The sequence below is a fragment of the Naumovozyma dairenensis genome, chromosome 3 (assembly GCF_000227115.2).
Source record: "Naumovozyma dairenensis CBS 421 chromosome 3, complete genome".
Lineage (NCBI taxonomy): Eukaryota > Fungi > Ascomycota > Saccharomycetes > Saccharomycetales > Saccharomycetaceae > Naumovozyma > Naumovozyma dairenensis.
The window spans coordinates 828782-845903 of NC_016481.1; the positions used below are offsets into that span (position 1 = coordinate 828782).

Sequence of the window (17122 nt, forward strand, 5' to 3'; positions counted from 1 at the left end):
GGAAAACAGACAAACAGACAAACAGACAGCGCGAAAGTGGGGGGCTCCGCAATGGAAAACCAGAAAACCAGAAAAGTATATCCCGTGATCATATTATACCTCGATTAATATATCACCCACCAACGCGGGGGGATCAGCTGTCCCTATGGGTGTTTCTCTATAAAACTGTCTCTCTCCCACATTCATTTTACTGCTACTCCTCTTAACTTTAAAGTCGTCATTTACGTGCTGAAAAATTAAGTAATACAATATTATATTATATTGTATTATATTATATTATATATGTGAAAAAAAATAATAATCCGATTATCTAGACTTCCGACCTTACAACCAGACGTATCCTTACTCTATACCAAAATATTGTTAGACGAATAGTGTATATAAGTATATATAACAAACCCTACATTGCTCTAGTATTTGCTTTTGCTTCTTTTTAAGAATATCGTATTATCATCAACTATTATCATACTAAGAGCCTCTCACCTTTGAACACCAAGAAAGAAAGAAAGAAAGAAAGAAAGAACACTGACTACAAATGCTACACATTCAACCACTAACAAGTATGGATGACCCTTCTAACCTCAACACTGGTTCTAAGGAAGCTAATTCCTTACCGAAAAATAATCATCTACCCACTCCTCCAACCTCCTCTGATGGAACGACTACGACTGAAGTAATGACATGGCCAAACTTATCCCATAACGAAAAAGCATTCAAATGTAAATACGTCACCAAACATAACTCTCAACTTGGTGATGGTAACTTCAGTATAGTAAAAGAATGTATAAACATTCAAACAAAGGATCATTTCGCCATGAAATTAATTAACAAGAAAATCGTCAAAGGGAAAATAAAATTAATCCAAAGAGAATTCAAACTTTTAAAATTCATATCAGAGGAAATTAGATCAGTAGAAAGAGTTAACATGAAATCTCAAACTCAACCTTCTTCTTTAAGAATAAACAGTAATAAATACACGAACGCAAACGCGAACGTAAACACGAATATGTATGATACATTTGATGGTCATCATCATATATTACAATTATTTGATTTCTTCGAAACAAAAGATAGTATCGTATTAATTACCCAACTATGTCAAAAAGATGACTTATATGAACTAATAATACAAAATGAAAAATTAGATCTGAAAAGACAAGTAGTACCCTTCACTGCATGTCTATTAAGTGCTTTACAATTCTTACATTCTCATGGGATAGTTCATAGAGATATTAAAGCTGAAAACGTTTTATTTAGACTGAATCCCACGAATACTAACGGCGACATGAAGATAGACCAAGGCTATGATTTGATGGCTCATGATTTGATTCTGGCGGATTTTGGTCTTGCCACACAATTAGATTCTTCATCTTTGAAAGAATACGTTGGAACCATCTCATATATTGCTCCGGAAATTGTTAAATGTAAAGGTGTCGAGAAAATGAATGCTGATGAATTGAATTCTTTGACTAAATATAGTTATCCAGTTGATATTTGGGCCCTCGGTGTTCTCACGTACTTTATGGCATTGGGGTTTACTCCATTCGATTGTGAAAATGATGAGGAAACTTTGGATTGTATCTCGAAATGTGATTATTATGTGGATGATGATATGTTACATGATCCAACTTTAAAGGAATTTTGGAGTTTTATACAATGTTGTTTTACCAAAGATGTGGCTAATAGACCTACTGCTTTTGATTTGAAATATCATCCTTTCTTAATGGACCATTTTAAATCTTCACTTAATAAGAATCTAATGAAAAGACCCCAAGCTTTGTTAGGGTCTCAATTTCATTCACAATCTCAATTGAATTTACGTGCAAGAGGAAATGGAAATGACAACTCCTCAACAACAACTAGTAACATTAACTTACAAAATATATTGGTAGTGGAAGATCAGCAAGGTGAAGAATTATTAGATACACCAGCATTTTTATTTTCTAGTTTACCCATGGTAAGAAATAAATCAAGTTCTAGTTTACACTCATTAAAGTCTCCAAGTAGATCGAAAATAAATTCTAATTCATCTTCTACGACATCGTTATCATCTCTGATATCTGCCACTTCAGAATCATTTAATAACGGAAATAGTAGTAGTAGTAGCTGTAGCATGACAACAACTCATCCTAAGGTACAGAAAAAGGTTACGAAAGTCCATCCGGCTAAGATTACAAATACTACTCCAAGTAAATTTGAATTATCTGATATGCATGTTAAACACAACTTAATACAAGCATCTACAAACAAACAAGAGAAAAATTTAGATAAAATAAGAGATACATTAAGAAGGACATTATCAATGACATCTTTAAGGCAACCCCTTCCACCACCATCAGCTTCTAGCAACAATAAGGCGGGCACATTGACATCGTCAACGTCATCTAAATTATTAAAGAAAAATTCCACGTTTGTATTGGATCCAAAACCTCCAGCAAGTTCATTGATGAATGGTTGTTTTAGTACCACTCCAGAGGCAATTTCTAATTTTACAACCCCAAAAGAATTATCAAGACAAAGTTCATTCGTGAATAATCATAAATCCATGACTGCTAACATTGTCGCTAATTCTAATTTGAAACAAGAAAATAAAAAGTACAATGCTAATGATAATGCTAATGCTAACGATAATGATAATGATGACGAAGACGAAGACGAAGACGATGATAATGATGATGCTGGTATTTATATATGATATTATATAAATGAACGTTTCGAGTATATAGAATCAAAATAAAGAACAATTTTAAAATGTATTCTCCATTCCATAATTGAAGAATGTTGCCTTTTGACATTCTTTTGCACTGCCTCCGTTACCCTGCGTTTGTGGTTTCAAAACGGAAAAATAAAGCCCCATTTCACTACACTATCTACTTCTAGATGCTGGGAAACTTCATCAAGAAAGATCGAAATGCACGTATGTATCTACCTATCTATCGAGTATTTTTTTGATATCTAAACAAAGTGGCTTTCTCTATAATAGAAGAAAATATTTCAACCTGGAAAAAGAAAGCACTTAACTTAACTATCATTAGTTTCAATTACTCTCCATGTGGTTAAGTGAGAGACAAAGTACGTAACATTGCAAACAAATTGCATATAATACTCCATATGAATTCCTCGACCTTCGACCACTTTTACTAACAAATTATGATTATATTTTTCGCAAAAAAAACATGTGAACCATTAATCTTTTCCCCCAATAGAATTCGGTGTTGCATTCACATTCGGTGGCTTTCTTTTCTTCCTATTTGGGATCGTCACTTTCTTCGACCGTGCCCTTCTAGCATTAGGTAACATATTATTCCTAATCGGTGTCTTATTAATCATAGGACCCCACAAGACATATAATTTCTTCAATAGACCAACGAAAAGGCGCGGTTCTATTTGTTTCCTTATAGGTATATCATTGATACTTTCCAAATGGACATTTATTGGATTCATCATTGAATCATTAGGAATTGTCGGATTATTTGGTGATTTCTTTGGAATTATTGTCCAATTCTTAAGATCTTTACCTATTATTGGTCCTATTTTATCAAATCCAGCTATCGCTCCATTTATAGATAGATTGGCTGGGATTAGCGTACTGCCTGTGTAAATTAAATCACGAAAGATATGTATGACTGAATGTACAAAAAAGAAAAAAGAATTCAAGTGTATATATTAATAATAAAGAAAGTTTTTTTGAAAAATTACAATTGTATATATTTACATGATATTGTTAGAAGAATGTATATATATTATTTTTTCATTAATGTTGATGTAAAATCAAGAACACCTTGATCATCTCCATATTGTCCCATTATTTGAATTCCAATTGGTTCATTGCCTCTTATTGGAATAGTCATGGTTGGTAATCCTGCTAAAGATGCTGGAATAGTAAATATATCATTGAAATACTCATCAGTAGCAATTTTATCGCTCATAGCTCTTCTGACAAAAGTTGGTTTATTTAATGATGTGGGACTGATGATAAAATCAATTCCATTATCATCACCAACATTTGCTTTATTTCTAGTTAAAACATTTGGAAATTTGAACATGAAATCAAATTCATTAATTAAATTAACACGTAATTTTTGAGCTTGAATATAATTATTATGAGCAAAACTAGAACTTAAATTATAATTCCCCAGTATTAACCTGTTTCGCACTTCTGTACCAAAATTAGATCTTGTCTTGGAGAAAAACGCTTCATTATTAACATCTTCGTTAGGGTCTCGTGTGCCAAATCTGATTCCATCATATCTAGATAGATTGGATACTGCTTCCGAAGGTGCTAAAGTATAGTATATCGGTAAAGAATATTTAATGGATGGTATTGAAATTGGAACTACAGTATAGCCCTTCTCCATGAGTTGTCCGATGAAATCATGGAACGCACTCTTAATATCTTTATCAACGGATTCTTGGTTAAATTCTTGTACTATACCAATTCGCAATGGGTTTTGTAATCTATGTAAGCATTTGTCTGACAATTCAATAATCTCGTTCCTTAACAGATCATTCAAAGATGTTGGATCCTTTCGATCATATTTATTAAGTACATCAAATACACCTCTTAAGATTGGTAAATCTTTAGCGAAAATGCCAACCGTATCTAAACTTTGAGCAAATGAAACGACACCATACCTTGAAATACGTCCATACGATCCCTTAAATCCCAGTACAGAACAATATGAAGCTGGTAATCGAACAGACCCACCTGTATCTGTACCTAAGGCAAAATCAATGATGTTATCTCCATCAATTGTCGCACTCACTGCAGCAGCAGAACCACTAGATGAACCACCAGTGACCATCTCTCTCTTACCCATATCATCATTCGCAAAAAATGCTCTCGAGGGATTAATTGTAGGACCATAACATGAATGAATACCGAGCGATCCCATTGCAAATTCATCCATATTAGTCTTACCAACAATTGTAGTCCCTGCATTACTTAATAATTTCACTATAGTTGCAGTAAAGGGCGATTTATACTCTTTTAACATTTGAGAAGCACACGTCGTATTACTATCTTGAGTTACTATATTATCCTTGATGGCAGATATGGTACCTGCAAGGGTAGAATTTGGTTGATTTTTTTGAATATCATTATATCTTTGAAGGATCTTCGTTGATGGTTCTAAATGTGCAAAAATATTGTACCGAGATTGTAGCTTCGGGAGAGCTTTTATGACATGATCAATTGATTTTGCTTGAGACATATCTTTAGACTCTCTTTGGTATTCCTTTTTTTGTGATTTAATTCTGTATCTTATTTTTTTAACTGATTCTTGATGAACTTTTTTTAAAGGGAAGGAAGATATAACCTCGACAGTTTTAAGCGTTTTCGATATTTTACGTAGTCTGCAAGACTAAGACATCTGCAAGATTATTGCTTAATTTATCAAATTGTTGCCTGATTAACTGATAGAACTGGACCTAGTATACCACAAATATGGAGGTGTTTGATTTTACTGATAATGTTGAAGATGTTAGTTACGAATTCATGAGTGCCTTAGATGATACACAACCAAAAATATTCGAATCTGAAGGTACAGAATTATTACCAGAAAACGGTTTGCAAAATGAATACAGATCTACAAACGATACTCTGGAACTGTACCCTAGCAACGATATTGACCATCAGGGGGAGAAAAGCACTATAATTTATGAGAATACACCAGATATGATGAAAGTTGCAGAACAATTGGAATCACAATTGAAAAAATATAATGCAACGAAATCAACGAAGGAAGACCTTCGAAAAATGCAGATCGATAAACCTGAAATATCTACTTTGAAGAAGGAATTGGATAAAATATCTTTACAAGAACTGGATGATATGAAGAGGGAATCTACTATGGAGGATAAATTATTGTTTGAGAAGATACAAAAATCGATGCAATCTGATGAAAAAACATTGTTGAAGGGATTACATGATAAACTATCAGAGCATGTATCTGAGGAAAGTAACCATGATAATAATAATAATAATAATGATAAATATATATTGAAACTTCCCAACATTGAATTCAATTCTACTGAATTATATCGTATACTGAATTTAGAAGAAAGAATTCATAAACTTGAGTCAAGTTTAGGCCATATAAAAGATGAACCGAATATTTGCCAATCAAGTTTTGAAGAACCAATAATGACTCAATTAAATAAAATATACCGCCAATTGATTTTAATAGAGAATAATGAACCTGTCTTGAATAACTTTCAAAAAAGTTTGACAGAAATAAATAAGAAATATGAAGATTCATTATTAGGTAAGAATATTAATAAGAATAATGATCTACAAGAGTTGGCTATAAATAATATAGTAAATCAAAAGACTAAAATTGATAATCTTTATAAGTTTTATGATGAAAATAAACATTACGCTGATATTTTACCAAAACTTTCTGAAAGAATGAAACTTTTCAAGAAAGTAAATATGAAGGTTTCAGAGAGTTTCCAGATGCTTCAAAACATTGATAGAATGATAGCCGATGTTGCATCAACTACAGAAGAATGGAATTGCACGATAAATAAAATTGTTGAGAAAATTAGCTCGCAAGAAATCATTGTAAATAAAAATTTTGAGAAGTTAAATGATAAGATACAAAACCTTGAGGCTAAACTAGAAACGTTGACAAGGGATAAGGAAGCCTTTGAATGAATGTCGTTTCTGCTCCGTATTTTCGTAAGAAATGAAACATGTTTTCCCTTGTATGTTGCAAGAAGTAGGTCCAGTATTCTGAACGAAGTGATTACCGAACTATTGTCGTTATACTTATTTCTTCCTTTCAGTTTCATAGTAACGCAAGTATTGAAGACAGCTCGGATAAAATCATTACATGTAATACTATCGACATGAAAACAGCATTGATTTTACATTACTAAACGTTATGCTAACGTTTGTCGTCAAATAAAGATAGAGGGAATCGAACTATAATTTCCAGTACTTCAATACATATGTATGTGGATTATAATATTTACAGATTCCTGGGGATAATTAAAGCAGAAATATTTCATTGATGATCATTCTTCATGGCTTATTCTTGCATTATAAACAAATATTTGTATTTTCATTAGAAATATATATGTATTCTTACTTTAGCAACGAATGCTATCTTGGTCTTTTTGACCTACAACTAATATTAACAAAAATATAACTAAACTATACTATAAAAGAATCAGAAAAGAGGGAAATGAAATGAACGTCGATTATATGTATATTAAGAAAGAGGAATATTGAAGTGATCGGGTCTTGCTTGGGTATTATTATTACTATTATTATTATTACTATTCTCTTTTTCTATCGGAATAAAATTACTGAAGGAGGATGACTAATCAGAATTCTTCTTCTTCTTTCTACCAAAGAAGCCTCTCTTCTTCTTTTTCTTTTCGTCAGTTTGTTGACGAACAGGAGCTTGATAAACTCCTTGTTCACCGTACATTTGATTAGCCTGCACAGGCATCCCATTAGCATCATAAGGATTACTATCTCCAAATGATGGGAAATCAGGTCTCACTCTAAATCCATATTGAGGAGTTTCTAATTGTTGAGCCCAAACAGGGTCCCCTGAGACAGCATATTCGAAACTTCTGATGGTATCCAATGGTCTTTCATCTCTAGCTCTAGTTGGATTAGAAATATCAGCGTTTTGAATAGGTTGGCCAAATACATCACGCAAGACATTGCCACCATCTGTGGAGAAATATGATTGTCTATTCATATTGTCATGGAATGCATCAGCAGCTTGTTCGAAAGGTTGCGCTTCATTGACGGCGTCTAAGATTGGATCGTTCACTGAGGCTGTACGGACTTTTAATCTTTGAGCATCTTCTTTAGAGACTTCCACTTTGGCTATATGGTTGGGATCGTCGGAGTTGGATTTATTACTTACACCGGATTTCTTTCTAAAATGCATCATTGTGTTTTTTTGTTTTCTTTTTGTATCTTATAAGAGTTATATCAAAGCAAGCAAAAAAAATATGAAGATATTTCAATGATCTAAATCGATGAACTGGTAAAGGTAGAAGCTGAAGTCTAATAGAGATCTGTGGTCTGATAGATTACTGTTACTGTTTTTCTGTTCGAGAATACAGAACAATGCCATTTCATTGTTTACTAAAAATAAGAAATTTCCCAAATTTTTTCAACAGCGCCCGATCACGTGATGCTCTCCGCAAAGGGAAATTTACTGTAACGGGTAAAGACAGCTTAAACTTCTGTGATATTATATTATATTATATTATATTGTATTGTATTAGTTTTACTTTACTTTACTTTACTTTACTTTACTTTACTTTACTTTACTTTGTATATTAGTATGTTGCTGCATATCTATATATGTATATTACTATGAAAAACATAAAACTTTGCTTCTGTGCATGTTACGCTAGTTTTGACAAGCTTCTATCAAAACGTCCTTGACAGCGACACATGCCTTACGTAGTTCTTCTTCATCCATCTTTGCATTACAACATATTTTCAAACTTGGAACGATTGGTAAAGTTTCATGTTGCAAAATAATTGTGTTTCTGGAAATCAAGATACCATGTTTCTTAATCGCTGCATCGACAACGGATTGTAAAAACCTTTCTTCATTTTCATATGGTTCGATGTATTTAGTGGTAGCATTCCTCTTTTGTAATCGAGAAATTGTTTCAAATAATTCTTCTGCAGTATAGTTAAATTTAGCCTTTCTAATTTCAGGCAATAATCGGAAATGTAAAACAGGCGATAATTCAAAAGATGTGACTTTAATAATTTTCTGTAAATCTAAATCATTAACAAAGAAATCAAAAACCATTTTGGAAAATTGTTGCAATTTGGAAACAATAACTTTATCAGTATTTAAGATTTGTAAAACCCTAGATGCGGTGGTGGTAGTGTATGCTGGTAATGATGCAGAGAAACAATAAGCATTCGAACCAATACGTTGATGATGAGCCATTACAGCATCACCAAGACAAAAACCACCAGAGGAACCGATAGCTGTAGCCAAAGAACCAACAGTAACATCAATAGAAGAGGCACGAATCATTCCAAAATGTTCTGGAAGACCACGGCCTGTTTCACCAAGGACACCAATTGAAAACGTTTCATCAACAAATAATCTAAATTTGTATTTTTCTTTCAAATTAGTCAATTCAGGTAAGGGAGCAATATCACCAGAGTTTTGGAATAAACCTTCAGTAACAATGAACTTACGTGGGATGGCAGGAGGTTTATCATTGGCTTCCATTTCAGTCAATTCAGCCAACAAATTTTCCAGAGATTGCATATTATTATGTTCGAAATAATAAACAGTAGCTCTACTTAATTGTAAGGCATTTTGCAAAGCTAAAGAGACTTGATCATCTGCGACAATCACATCACCACGCTTGTTGAATGCAGATAAAACCGAGGAAGCAACACAGAAATCTTGACCATATAACACAGCACCTTCAGTACCGAAAAATTGTGCCAAATCATATTCCAAAGCATAATGAACATCTTGATTACCATAAAACCCAGCAGGACCACATGCACCGACACCATAATTCTTAATGGTTTTCTTAGCCACTTGAACTAATTCCTCATCACTAGTCAATTGTAAAAAATTATTTGATGATAAATTGAAAAGATCGTTGAAAGTTTCTTTCCCATCATTTCTTGAGATATTGACATGGTTGGAAGGACCAGAATTTTCAATGACAGGTATGGAACTTAATCTCCAAGATTGTTCATCAAGGACAGATGGATCGACTAATGGTTCTGGTTGCCATTCATCAATTAATGAATCGATTTCTTGTGGAGATAATTTTGGTCTATTGGATTGAAGACCTTTCTTTTGTTGAGGCTTGGATAAATAAAAGTAAATACCATACAAAATTAGCCCAATTTCGACGGTGGTTCTATATGGATCATCATGATGAGATTTTTGAATGTATGGTATCACGTATGGACCACCTGGTATTCTTGTTAATATTGCTGATAAATAATACCATATGTATGAAAACGCAGTGATAACAAAACTTGGGATTGGGATGGATGTCGGTAAGACTTGAGGTATATGTGACATTTTTTCTTGTTATAATATATTTTCCCCTATTCAATACAATGATACTCTTTCTTGTAAAAATATTCTTGACGTATTGAAATGGCAGCAATAAATAATTTATAACCAGCAGAATTAATAGTCTATAACGAGCGATTTAGTTGACGGATTCTATTTCCAGAATGCTCTTCGAAAAAGTGACCTAGGCGATGATGCAGCAATGGATGGATTTCTGGATGAATGAATGAATGAATGAATGAATGAATGGATACGAATCACGCAAAATTTCAATGAAGGTTCAGTAGCTTCAACAAGATAATATCTCTTTTGATGAAGTGATACTAGAAAACTTTTCGATTGTTAACTGCTCACTGATAAAGGCTCTATTCTTAGCTGTTTGATGGACGATATATATCTGTCTCTGTCAGTCTTACCGAAGTAACTGTCGAAATTTTGTTTTGTTGCTCGATTGTCTTCTCGTCTTTTCCTGTTTTTGCTCAAATTTTGGGAAAATATACCCCCATTTCTGTGGCCCTAAACATTTTGGAAAATTTCAAAACAACCATTTCCTTAACCCTGTATATTCTAGTTATGCAACCCTACCTAGCTTAGGTGTTCATCAGCGTTGAGAGAAATACAGAGACCCCACACCCTAAAAGGGGATAATCGGGTTTCCCAGTTGCAGAAGAAGAGAAGATGATGATGAATGATGTTAAAGATGGGGGGGATGCCTATTCTCATCTCAACCTCTCTTCAAATTAGCAGAAGATAAGTAAAGGACATACCATCTTCTTAGAAAGAATAGTATATCCAGACAAAAGAAACCACAAAAAAAAAATGAAACTAAACATTACTCCTCAGGCCGCATTGGTCTCAGGATTGACTCTATCATCCACTCTAGTTAATGGGTTATCTTTCCAACATCCCTTTGCGTTTGATCAAGATCTATTAAACATTGCTATCAAAACATTGGGGTTTGATAGAAATGAAATTCTTGGTTCATTATCACAAGATATCAAGTCCGCTTGGGAAGATTTACCAAGATTGTTCCCTAAGCAAGTAGCTGAATTACAATACTTCACTAAGCCCAAATTCCCACAAAAAATCAATAAAAAAAGTCATTGGGATTTTGTTGTTCAAAATGATCAAATCACAGATTATCAATTGCGTATTAATAAGATTAAAGACCCTAAATTGCTAGGTGTCGATCCTGACGTCAAGCAATACACTGGTTATTTGGACGTTAAAGAAGATGACAAGCATTTCTTCTTTTGGTTCTTCGAAAGTAGAAATGCACCAAAGAATGATCCAATTATTTTATGGTTAAATGGTGGTCCAGGTTGCTCTTCCATGACTGGACTTTTCTTCGAATTAGGTCCATCTTCTATCGGTAATAAAATTAAGCCAATTTACAATAACCATTCCTGGAATTCGAACGCTTCAGTGATCTTCTTAGATCAACCTGTTAATGTTGGGTTTTCATATTCTGGAGGCTCTGGTGTTTCTAACACTGTTGCTGCAGGTAAAGATGTTTACTCTTTCTTACAATTATTTTTTGAACAATTCCCTGAATACGCTTCAGGTCAAGACTTCCACATTGCTGGTGAATCATATGCTGGTCATTACATACCTGTCTTTGCTTCAGAAATTTTGTCACACGATGTCGAAGAAAGGAACTTTAACTTGACTTCTGTTATGATTGGTAATGGATTAACAGATCCTTTGACTCAATATAAATTTTATGAACCAATGGCATGCGGTAAAGGTGGTGAACCTGCTGTGTTATCCCCACAAGAATGTGATGCAATGACTGACTCTTTGGACCGTTGTTTGTCATTAATTGATTCATGTTATAAGTCTGAATCTGTTTGGTCATGTGTTCCTGCTTCTATCTATTGTAACAATGCTCAATTGGCTCCATACCAACGTACTGGCAGAAACGTTTATGATATTAGAAAAGATTGTGAAGGTGGTAATCTATGTTACCCAGGATTACAAAATATTGATGATTATTTGAATTTAGATTATGTTCAAGAAGCCATCGGTGCAGAAGTTGATCATTTTGAATCGTGTAATTTCGATATTAACCGTAACTTCTTATTCAATGGTGATTGGATGAAACCATACCACAAAGCGGTTACTGGAATTTTGAACCAAGGTTTACCAGTATTGGTTTATGCTGGTGATAAAGATTTTATTTGTAATTGGTTAGGTAACAGGGCATGGACTGATGTTTTGCCATGGAAAGATTCTGAAGAATTTGCAAAACAACCAGTACGTAACTGGACTGCTTCTATTACAGATGAAGTCGCTGGTGAAGTTAAGAATTTCGGCAACTTAACCTATCTAAGAGTCTTCAATGGTGGACATATGGTCCCCTATGACGTTCCAAGAAATGCCTTAAGTATGTTGACTGAATGGGTATCTGGTAATTTTACACTATGATTTCTCGTTAAACATTCCTTTTTCTCTTTCTTACAGTTTAATTAAAAACATGGTTGGCAAGGTAAATTATTTTTAGCATATTTGCTTAATCTACTTTCGTCGATCTTTTTTTTCTTTATTTCCGACGCCTCCCTCTTTCGCTTATATATGGTTATATATATATATATATATATTAATTCAGTTTTAAAAATATTTTTCTCTATATATTCAGTATAAATTCTGGAACACTATTTATATTTAATAGTATCAATAATGGCTTAACCCAAAAGTCTCTGTATATCTATCTACCTTTAGAGTTGTTGATATTTTTGAAGATTTTGATTATGACGATTTTTTTAGAAAGTACGAAAATACGAAAAAATACAGAAATCCCATAAATCCCGAAAAGTTCAAGTAACAACAACTTGAAGCAACGTTTATGCAAGGGACTTCTTCCTACATTTAATTATTTGCTATCGTGAAACACTTTGTAATGCAATATTCAAAGAAACAGACTTATTGAAGAAAGATACAACGACAACGTCTAAGCAAAAAAATGGTTGATCCTAAACTAGAAAAAGTACTTGAAGAGCGTAAACCACGTTTCTGGACCCTTTTCCAATGTGTTGTCGGTGCTCTAACATTGATGGCGGCTGTCGAATATTTTAAATATTCCACACGTATCCATTATGAATGGTTCCACTGCACACCAGTTATAGAAACCGTTGGTGGACCCAGTAGCTCAGTGATCAAGTTATATTCTCGTGGTGGTCCAAGTTGTGATAAAAGAGGTGAATTTAAAACTATCGTTAAAAGAATTACTAGAGATTATGAACCTGCAGAAGGTGCCATATCGTTTTGCATAAATGAAAATGTCAATGTGCCTGCAGTACACTATCCAATTGATGAAAACAAGGGCGCTCCTGGTTATGTAGCATTTGTAGGATATGATTCTGATGGGAAAGATTTAATTGAACAAATGTGTGAAGGTTCCACTATTCTTCATATGTGAAATGAAAGAAAGAATGGAAAGTTTTCTAATGTACTTTGAATAGTGTATATAAGGAAAAACATACTGCGTGTTCATCGCTAGTTTAAGTAATTTTGTCCCTTAAAAGAAAGAAAACATATCAATTAACATTACATATGAACCTAGGCACTGTAAAGCCAAGAATGATAATTATTAAGTAGCACTTGGTGTTGAAGCATCGTCGTTCACACCGCTGTTATACATAGGGCATGCTTTATTAGTTTTTATATGACCAACTTGGCCACATGTAGCACAGCGCCTCGTCGTATTTTTATTCTTAGTAACTTTACCGTCTTGCAAAGTCTTCTTCTTAGAGTTTTGACGTGCTGTTCTTCTTTGTTGTGATTTTTCAAGGTTGGCCAATTCATTTTGCAACAATTTCTTTTGCATTTCAATATCTTCCATATTCCCTATATTTGTCGTTTCTTGTTCTAAAAGTTTATTAACATCAAGATTTTCAGCTTTCTTCTTTTCTTTACCTTTCAAATAACCTTGAATGACACGTGGATCTCTAACGATAATTGTTTGTCTTTGGATAATTCCATTCGCGTCCCTTCGTTTTCTCACAATTTTTAATACTTTATTATCGTCTCTATGAGTCTTAACATGTTTGTTAGTCGGGTTAACAATATCAGGATCATCAATTTCTTCAAATGGATTTGTCACACTAAGACTTTTTGCATGAGTATACCATGTTTTACTGATTTCTCCCTCGTATGCTTTTTGTTGTTCTGCGACATTATAAGTATGTCCACCAGATCTCTTACCATCCATATGAGATCCTGATCTAATAAACCCACCTTTCATTGAAGTTTTTAAAAATGAAAACCCTTCTCCGACACCAGTTGGATCACCAGCTCCATGTATTTGGATCATGGCACGCATTTGTGTTGCATTTATGAAGTTTTTAGTAGCATTCCAAGGTAAAAGGTTTTCTTCTAATCGTTTCAATTTATCATCGAAATTAAACCATTCATTATCTTCTTGGAATTGAATACCTTGACTAGTTGTTTCTACTTCCGACACTTGTTCAGGGGTGATTAATTTCCTTGTATGTTCGTTATCTAATAACGTTTCACCTTCCTTCAATTTCCACAACCCTTTATCGGGACCATCACGTTGATATTTCATAAATTCTTTAACTTTTTGTCTATTTTGCCCATAATCTTGATCAGGAAAATGTTTATTAACAGGGTCAATGGAAATAGATCTACCTTGAGCTTTATTCAAAAGACGATAAACGATCATTCTTAATCTTGTTGTTTTCATTGATGTGACCTTTCTTGAATTTGGACCAGGAATCTCTTCCACTGGGAAAGTTTGCCCCACTGCAAATAAATGATTGATACCCCTTATGTAAAATCTATTACTTACACCATGACCTGAACTTCTCACTAGTAAGAAATCTGTTCCTGATACATCATGTTTGAAAACTGGAGCACGAATCATATTATTGTATAAAGTGGGGACAATATGACCTGGTTCGACGAAACCAAAATTCCAAAATGGAGATTTGTCTTGAACACCTAGGACATGAGTTTCACCCACTGGTAATTTGGGCCGTAGTGTGTCTTGATCAGAAGTCTTCCTATAATAATTTATTAATTTATTTGCCATACCGAATTTAGATAATGCTAACGGAGTTTGTTCTGAATATTCCATAAGATATATAGGAGCTGTATCACCGATGGTTAAATCTTGAGTAGAAGCAAATGATTCTTTGATATCTTTACCCTTATCACGCTTACGTTTCCTTATTTTCAATTTACTAAATACAATGTTTGTTCCAGGACGTATATTATTACCAAAGTGGGGTCTATGGAAATATCTTACTTGTGATTTTGGTATGGAAACTTTATAATAAGGAGATTGTAACTTCAAAGCGGGTAATGAATGTTCAATGTTCAGGTTTGAAATAGTAGAACGAACCTTAGGTTGGTGGGTACGTTTTAGGATGTCGTATTCATTATCGTTGGATATATAAATTTTTGTTAAGATTGATCTTTCATTGAGTGGTGGAAGTAGCTTCGTATCGTTAATCATTGATGTGCGAGATTCATTTCTAATTAGTAATAAATTTTCATCATTCATATTTAGTTCAGCTGTTTTAGCTTGTTTCAAATTAACATTAATTAGATTTTCTTCATTCCAATTCCAATCTTCATCGTTTTGCTCCAAAATGTTTTTCAAAGATGATGGTATACCTGTAGATTCTTCGGATAATAAGGCACCTTTGCCATTAGCGTCATCACCGTTAATGATTTTTTCTTGGTCCCAGTCATCAGTAGCTATCAATAAATCTTCTGGGATATTATATGATTCACGAATAATCTTTTCCCTCTTAATTGGTTGTGGATCTATTTCATCCAAAGTGACGGAGATGATCCCATTTTTTTTCCTAATGTTAGTTGAACTCATTAATGAATATTGCCATGGATTTGATGAAGAGGACATAAACAGCTTTCTTTGATCGGTTTGTACTTTCAATTTCAAATTTATTGGAAATAGTACGCTCAATTGTTTATTGGCTAATGAATAATCTCTGTGCCAGTTATATCTCCCTTTTGAACGATAAATAAATTTGTTCCATTTGAGAATTTTACCCTTTTTGAAAGTAGGGAAGTAAGTTTTTAATAAGAATTTTTCCTCATTAGCTATTTTTTCTCTTTCACGTTTTATTGAGTCCTCTTTCGATATCATATTACTCATATGTGTATGTTGTTTGAGTTGCTGACCGAGCATTAACATTGGTAATCCATTCGGTTGTTGTTGCTGTTGCAATGGCGGTGGCTGTTGTTGCATTTGTTGTGAGGATTGAGTATTATTCAAGGAAAATGTGTCATCGAATGATGGATTATGGTCCATGAATATCGTAGTATTGTTATTATTGTTGACATTATTATTAGAGGTTATGATACTTGAATTAGGAATCGTATTATCTACACCCAAATTGAATAATGCATTATTATCATCCATGTATTGGAAATCATTATCATCTTCTGGACCCATAGGATTATTAGTATCATTTAGATTTGTCGGCAGGGCATTTAAGAAATTATGATCTAATATGAGGTTATCATCGTTCAAATCTCTCGTAAAGGGATCATTGGAAGGTATTGCATTAGGGCTAGTTGTAGGTAAAGAAAGTGGAATGGAACCCTTTTTCTGTTCTTCCTCTTGCTCCTCCCCTTCATCCTCTTCTTCTTCTTCTTCACTTGTAGTTTCTTCTTCACTTCCACTTGAGGAATCTTCACCTTCACCTTCACCTTCACCTCCTTCTTCCTCTTCCTCTTCAGCTAATTCTTCTTCATCTTCGAAGTCCATGGCATCTGGTAAATGTTCAGTGGCTCCATCTCCATTTTCCTCTTTCGCTATAAGACTACCAATCTCTAGGGATCCGAAATCACCACCAAAGATAGCGTTATATGCGTCCTCTTCATTAGTTAAATCGGAAGTCTTGCTCTCTTTACTCTTGTTTTTAGTACTCTTCTTATTGCCATTTGGCGGTGTTGATGTTGACATATCCACACTAGTCTTTCACTGGAAATGCATGCACACACACACACACACAAAAATGGTTAGATAAATACAAGCGTCTATCTATCTATTCACTTTCTTCTATCAGTGATCTCTTATCCTT

At 33.8% G+C, this 17122-nt stretch overlaps 9 protein-coding genes across 9 annotated transcripts; 5 read left to right on the forward strand and 4 right to left on the reverse strand.

Annotated features, from left to right (window-relative positions):
- Positions 1–535: 535 nt before the first annotated feature.
- On the forward strand, positions 536–2695 carry TDA1 (protein kinase TDA1; the record flags this gene model as incomplete). The annotated part of the gene is made up of 1 exon (XM_003669216.1): positions 536–2695. The coding sequence occupies one exon, from the start codon at positions 536–538 to the stop codon at positions 2693–2695; it is 2160 nt and encodes a 719-aa protein (XP_003669264.1).
- Positions 2696–2880: 185 nt separating this feature from the next.
- GOT1 (Got1p) lies at positions 2881–3601 on the forward strand (the record flags this gene model as incomplete). The annotated part of the gene is made up of 2 exons (XM_003669217.1): positions 2881–2917; positions 3207–3601. 2 exons carry the CDS (start codon positions 2881–2883, stop codon positions 3599–3601), a joined length of 432 nt encoding a protein of 143 aa, XP_003669265.1.
- A 142-nt stretch (positions 3602–3743) lies between these two features.
- HER2 (glutamyl-tRNA(Gln) amidotransferase subunit HER2) lies at positions 3744–5213 on the reverse strand (the record flags this gene model as incomplete). The annotated part of the gene is made up of 1 exon (XM_003669218.1): positions 3744–5213. One exon carries the CDS (start codon positions 5211–5213, stop codon positions 3744–3746), a length of 1470 nt encoding a protein of 489 aa, XP_003669266.1.
- Positions 5214–5446: 233 nt separating this feature from the next.
- Positions 5447–6658, forward strand: JNM1 (Jnm1p; the record flags this gene model as incomplete). Its single annotated transcript, XM_003669219.1, has 1 exon — positions 5447–6658. The coding sequence occupies one exon, from the start codon at positions 5447–5449 to the stop codon at positions 6656–6658; it is 1212 nt and encodes a 403-aa protein (XP_003669267.1).
- Positions 6659–7328: 670 nt separating this feature from the next.
- Positions 7329–7916, reverse strand: GSR1 (Gsr1p; the record flags this gene model as incomplete). Its single annotated transcript, XM_003669220.1, has 1 exon — positions 7329–7916. One exon carries the CDS (start codon positions 7914–7916, stop codon positions 7329–7331), a length of 588 nt encoding a protein of 195 aa, XP_003669268.1.
- A 468-nt stretch (positions 7917–8384) lies between these two features.
- Positions 8385–10052, reverse strand: LCB1 (serine C-palmitoyltransferase LCB1; the record flags this gene model as incomplete). Its single annotated transcript, XM_003669221.1, has 1 exon — positions 8385–10052. The coding sequence occupies one exon, from the start codon at positions 10050–10052 to the stop codon at positions 8385–8387; it is 1668 nt and encodes a 555-aa protein (XP_003669269.1).
- Positions 10053–10865: 813 nt separating this feature from the next.
- PRC1 (carboxypeptidase C PRC1) lies at positions 10866–12473 on the forward strand (the record flags this gene model as incomplete). The annotated part of the gene is made up of 1 exon (XM_003669222.1): positions 10866–12473. One exon carries the CDS (start codon positions 10866–10868, stop codon positions 12471–12473), a length of 1608 nt encoding a protein of 535 aa, XP_003669270.1.
- Positions 12474–13008: 535 nt separating this feature from the next.
- On the forward strand, positions 13009–13464 carry LIP1 (sphingosine N-acyltransferase subunit LIP1; the record flags this gene model as incomplete). Its single annotated transcript, XM_003669223.1, has 1 exon — positions 13009–13464. The coding sequence occupies one exon, from the start codon at positions 13009–13011 to the stop codon at positions 13462–13464; it is 456 nt and encodes a 151-aa protein (XP_003669271.1).
- A 171-nt stretch (positions 13465–13635) lies between these two features.
- Positions 13636–17004, reverse strand: TAF1 (histone acetyltransferase; the record flags this gene model as incomplete). The annotated part of the gene is made up of 1 exon (XM_003669224.1): positions 13636–17004. One exon carries the CDS (start codon positions 17002–17004, stop codon positions 13636–13638), a length of 3369 nt encoding a protein of 1122 aa, XP_003669272.1.
- Positions 17005–17122: the final 118 nt, after the last annotated feature.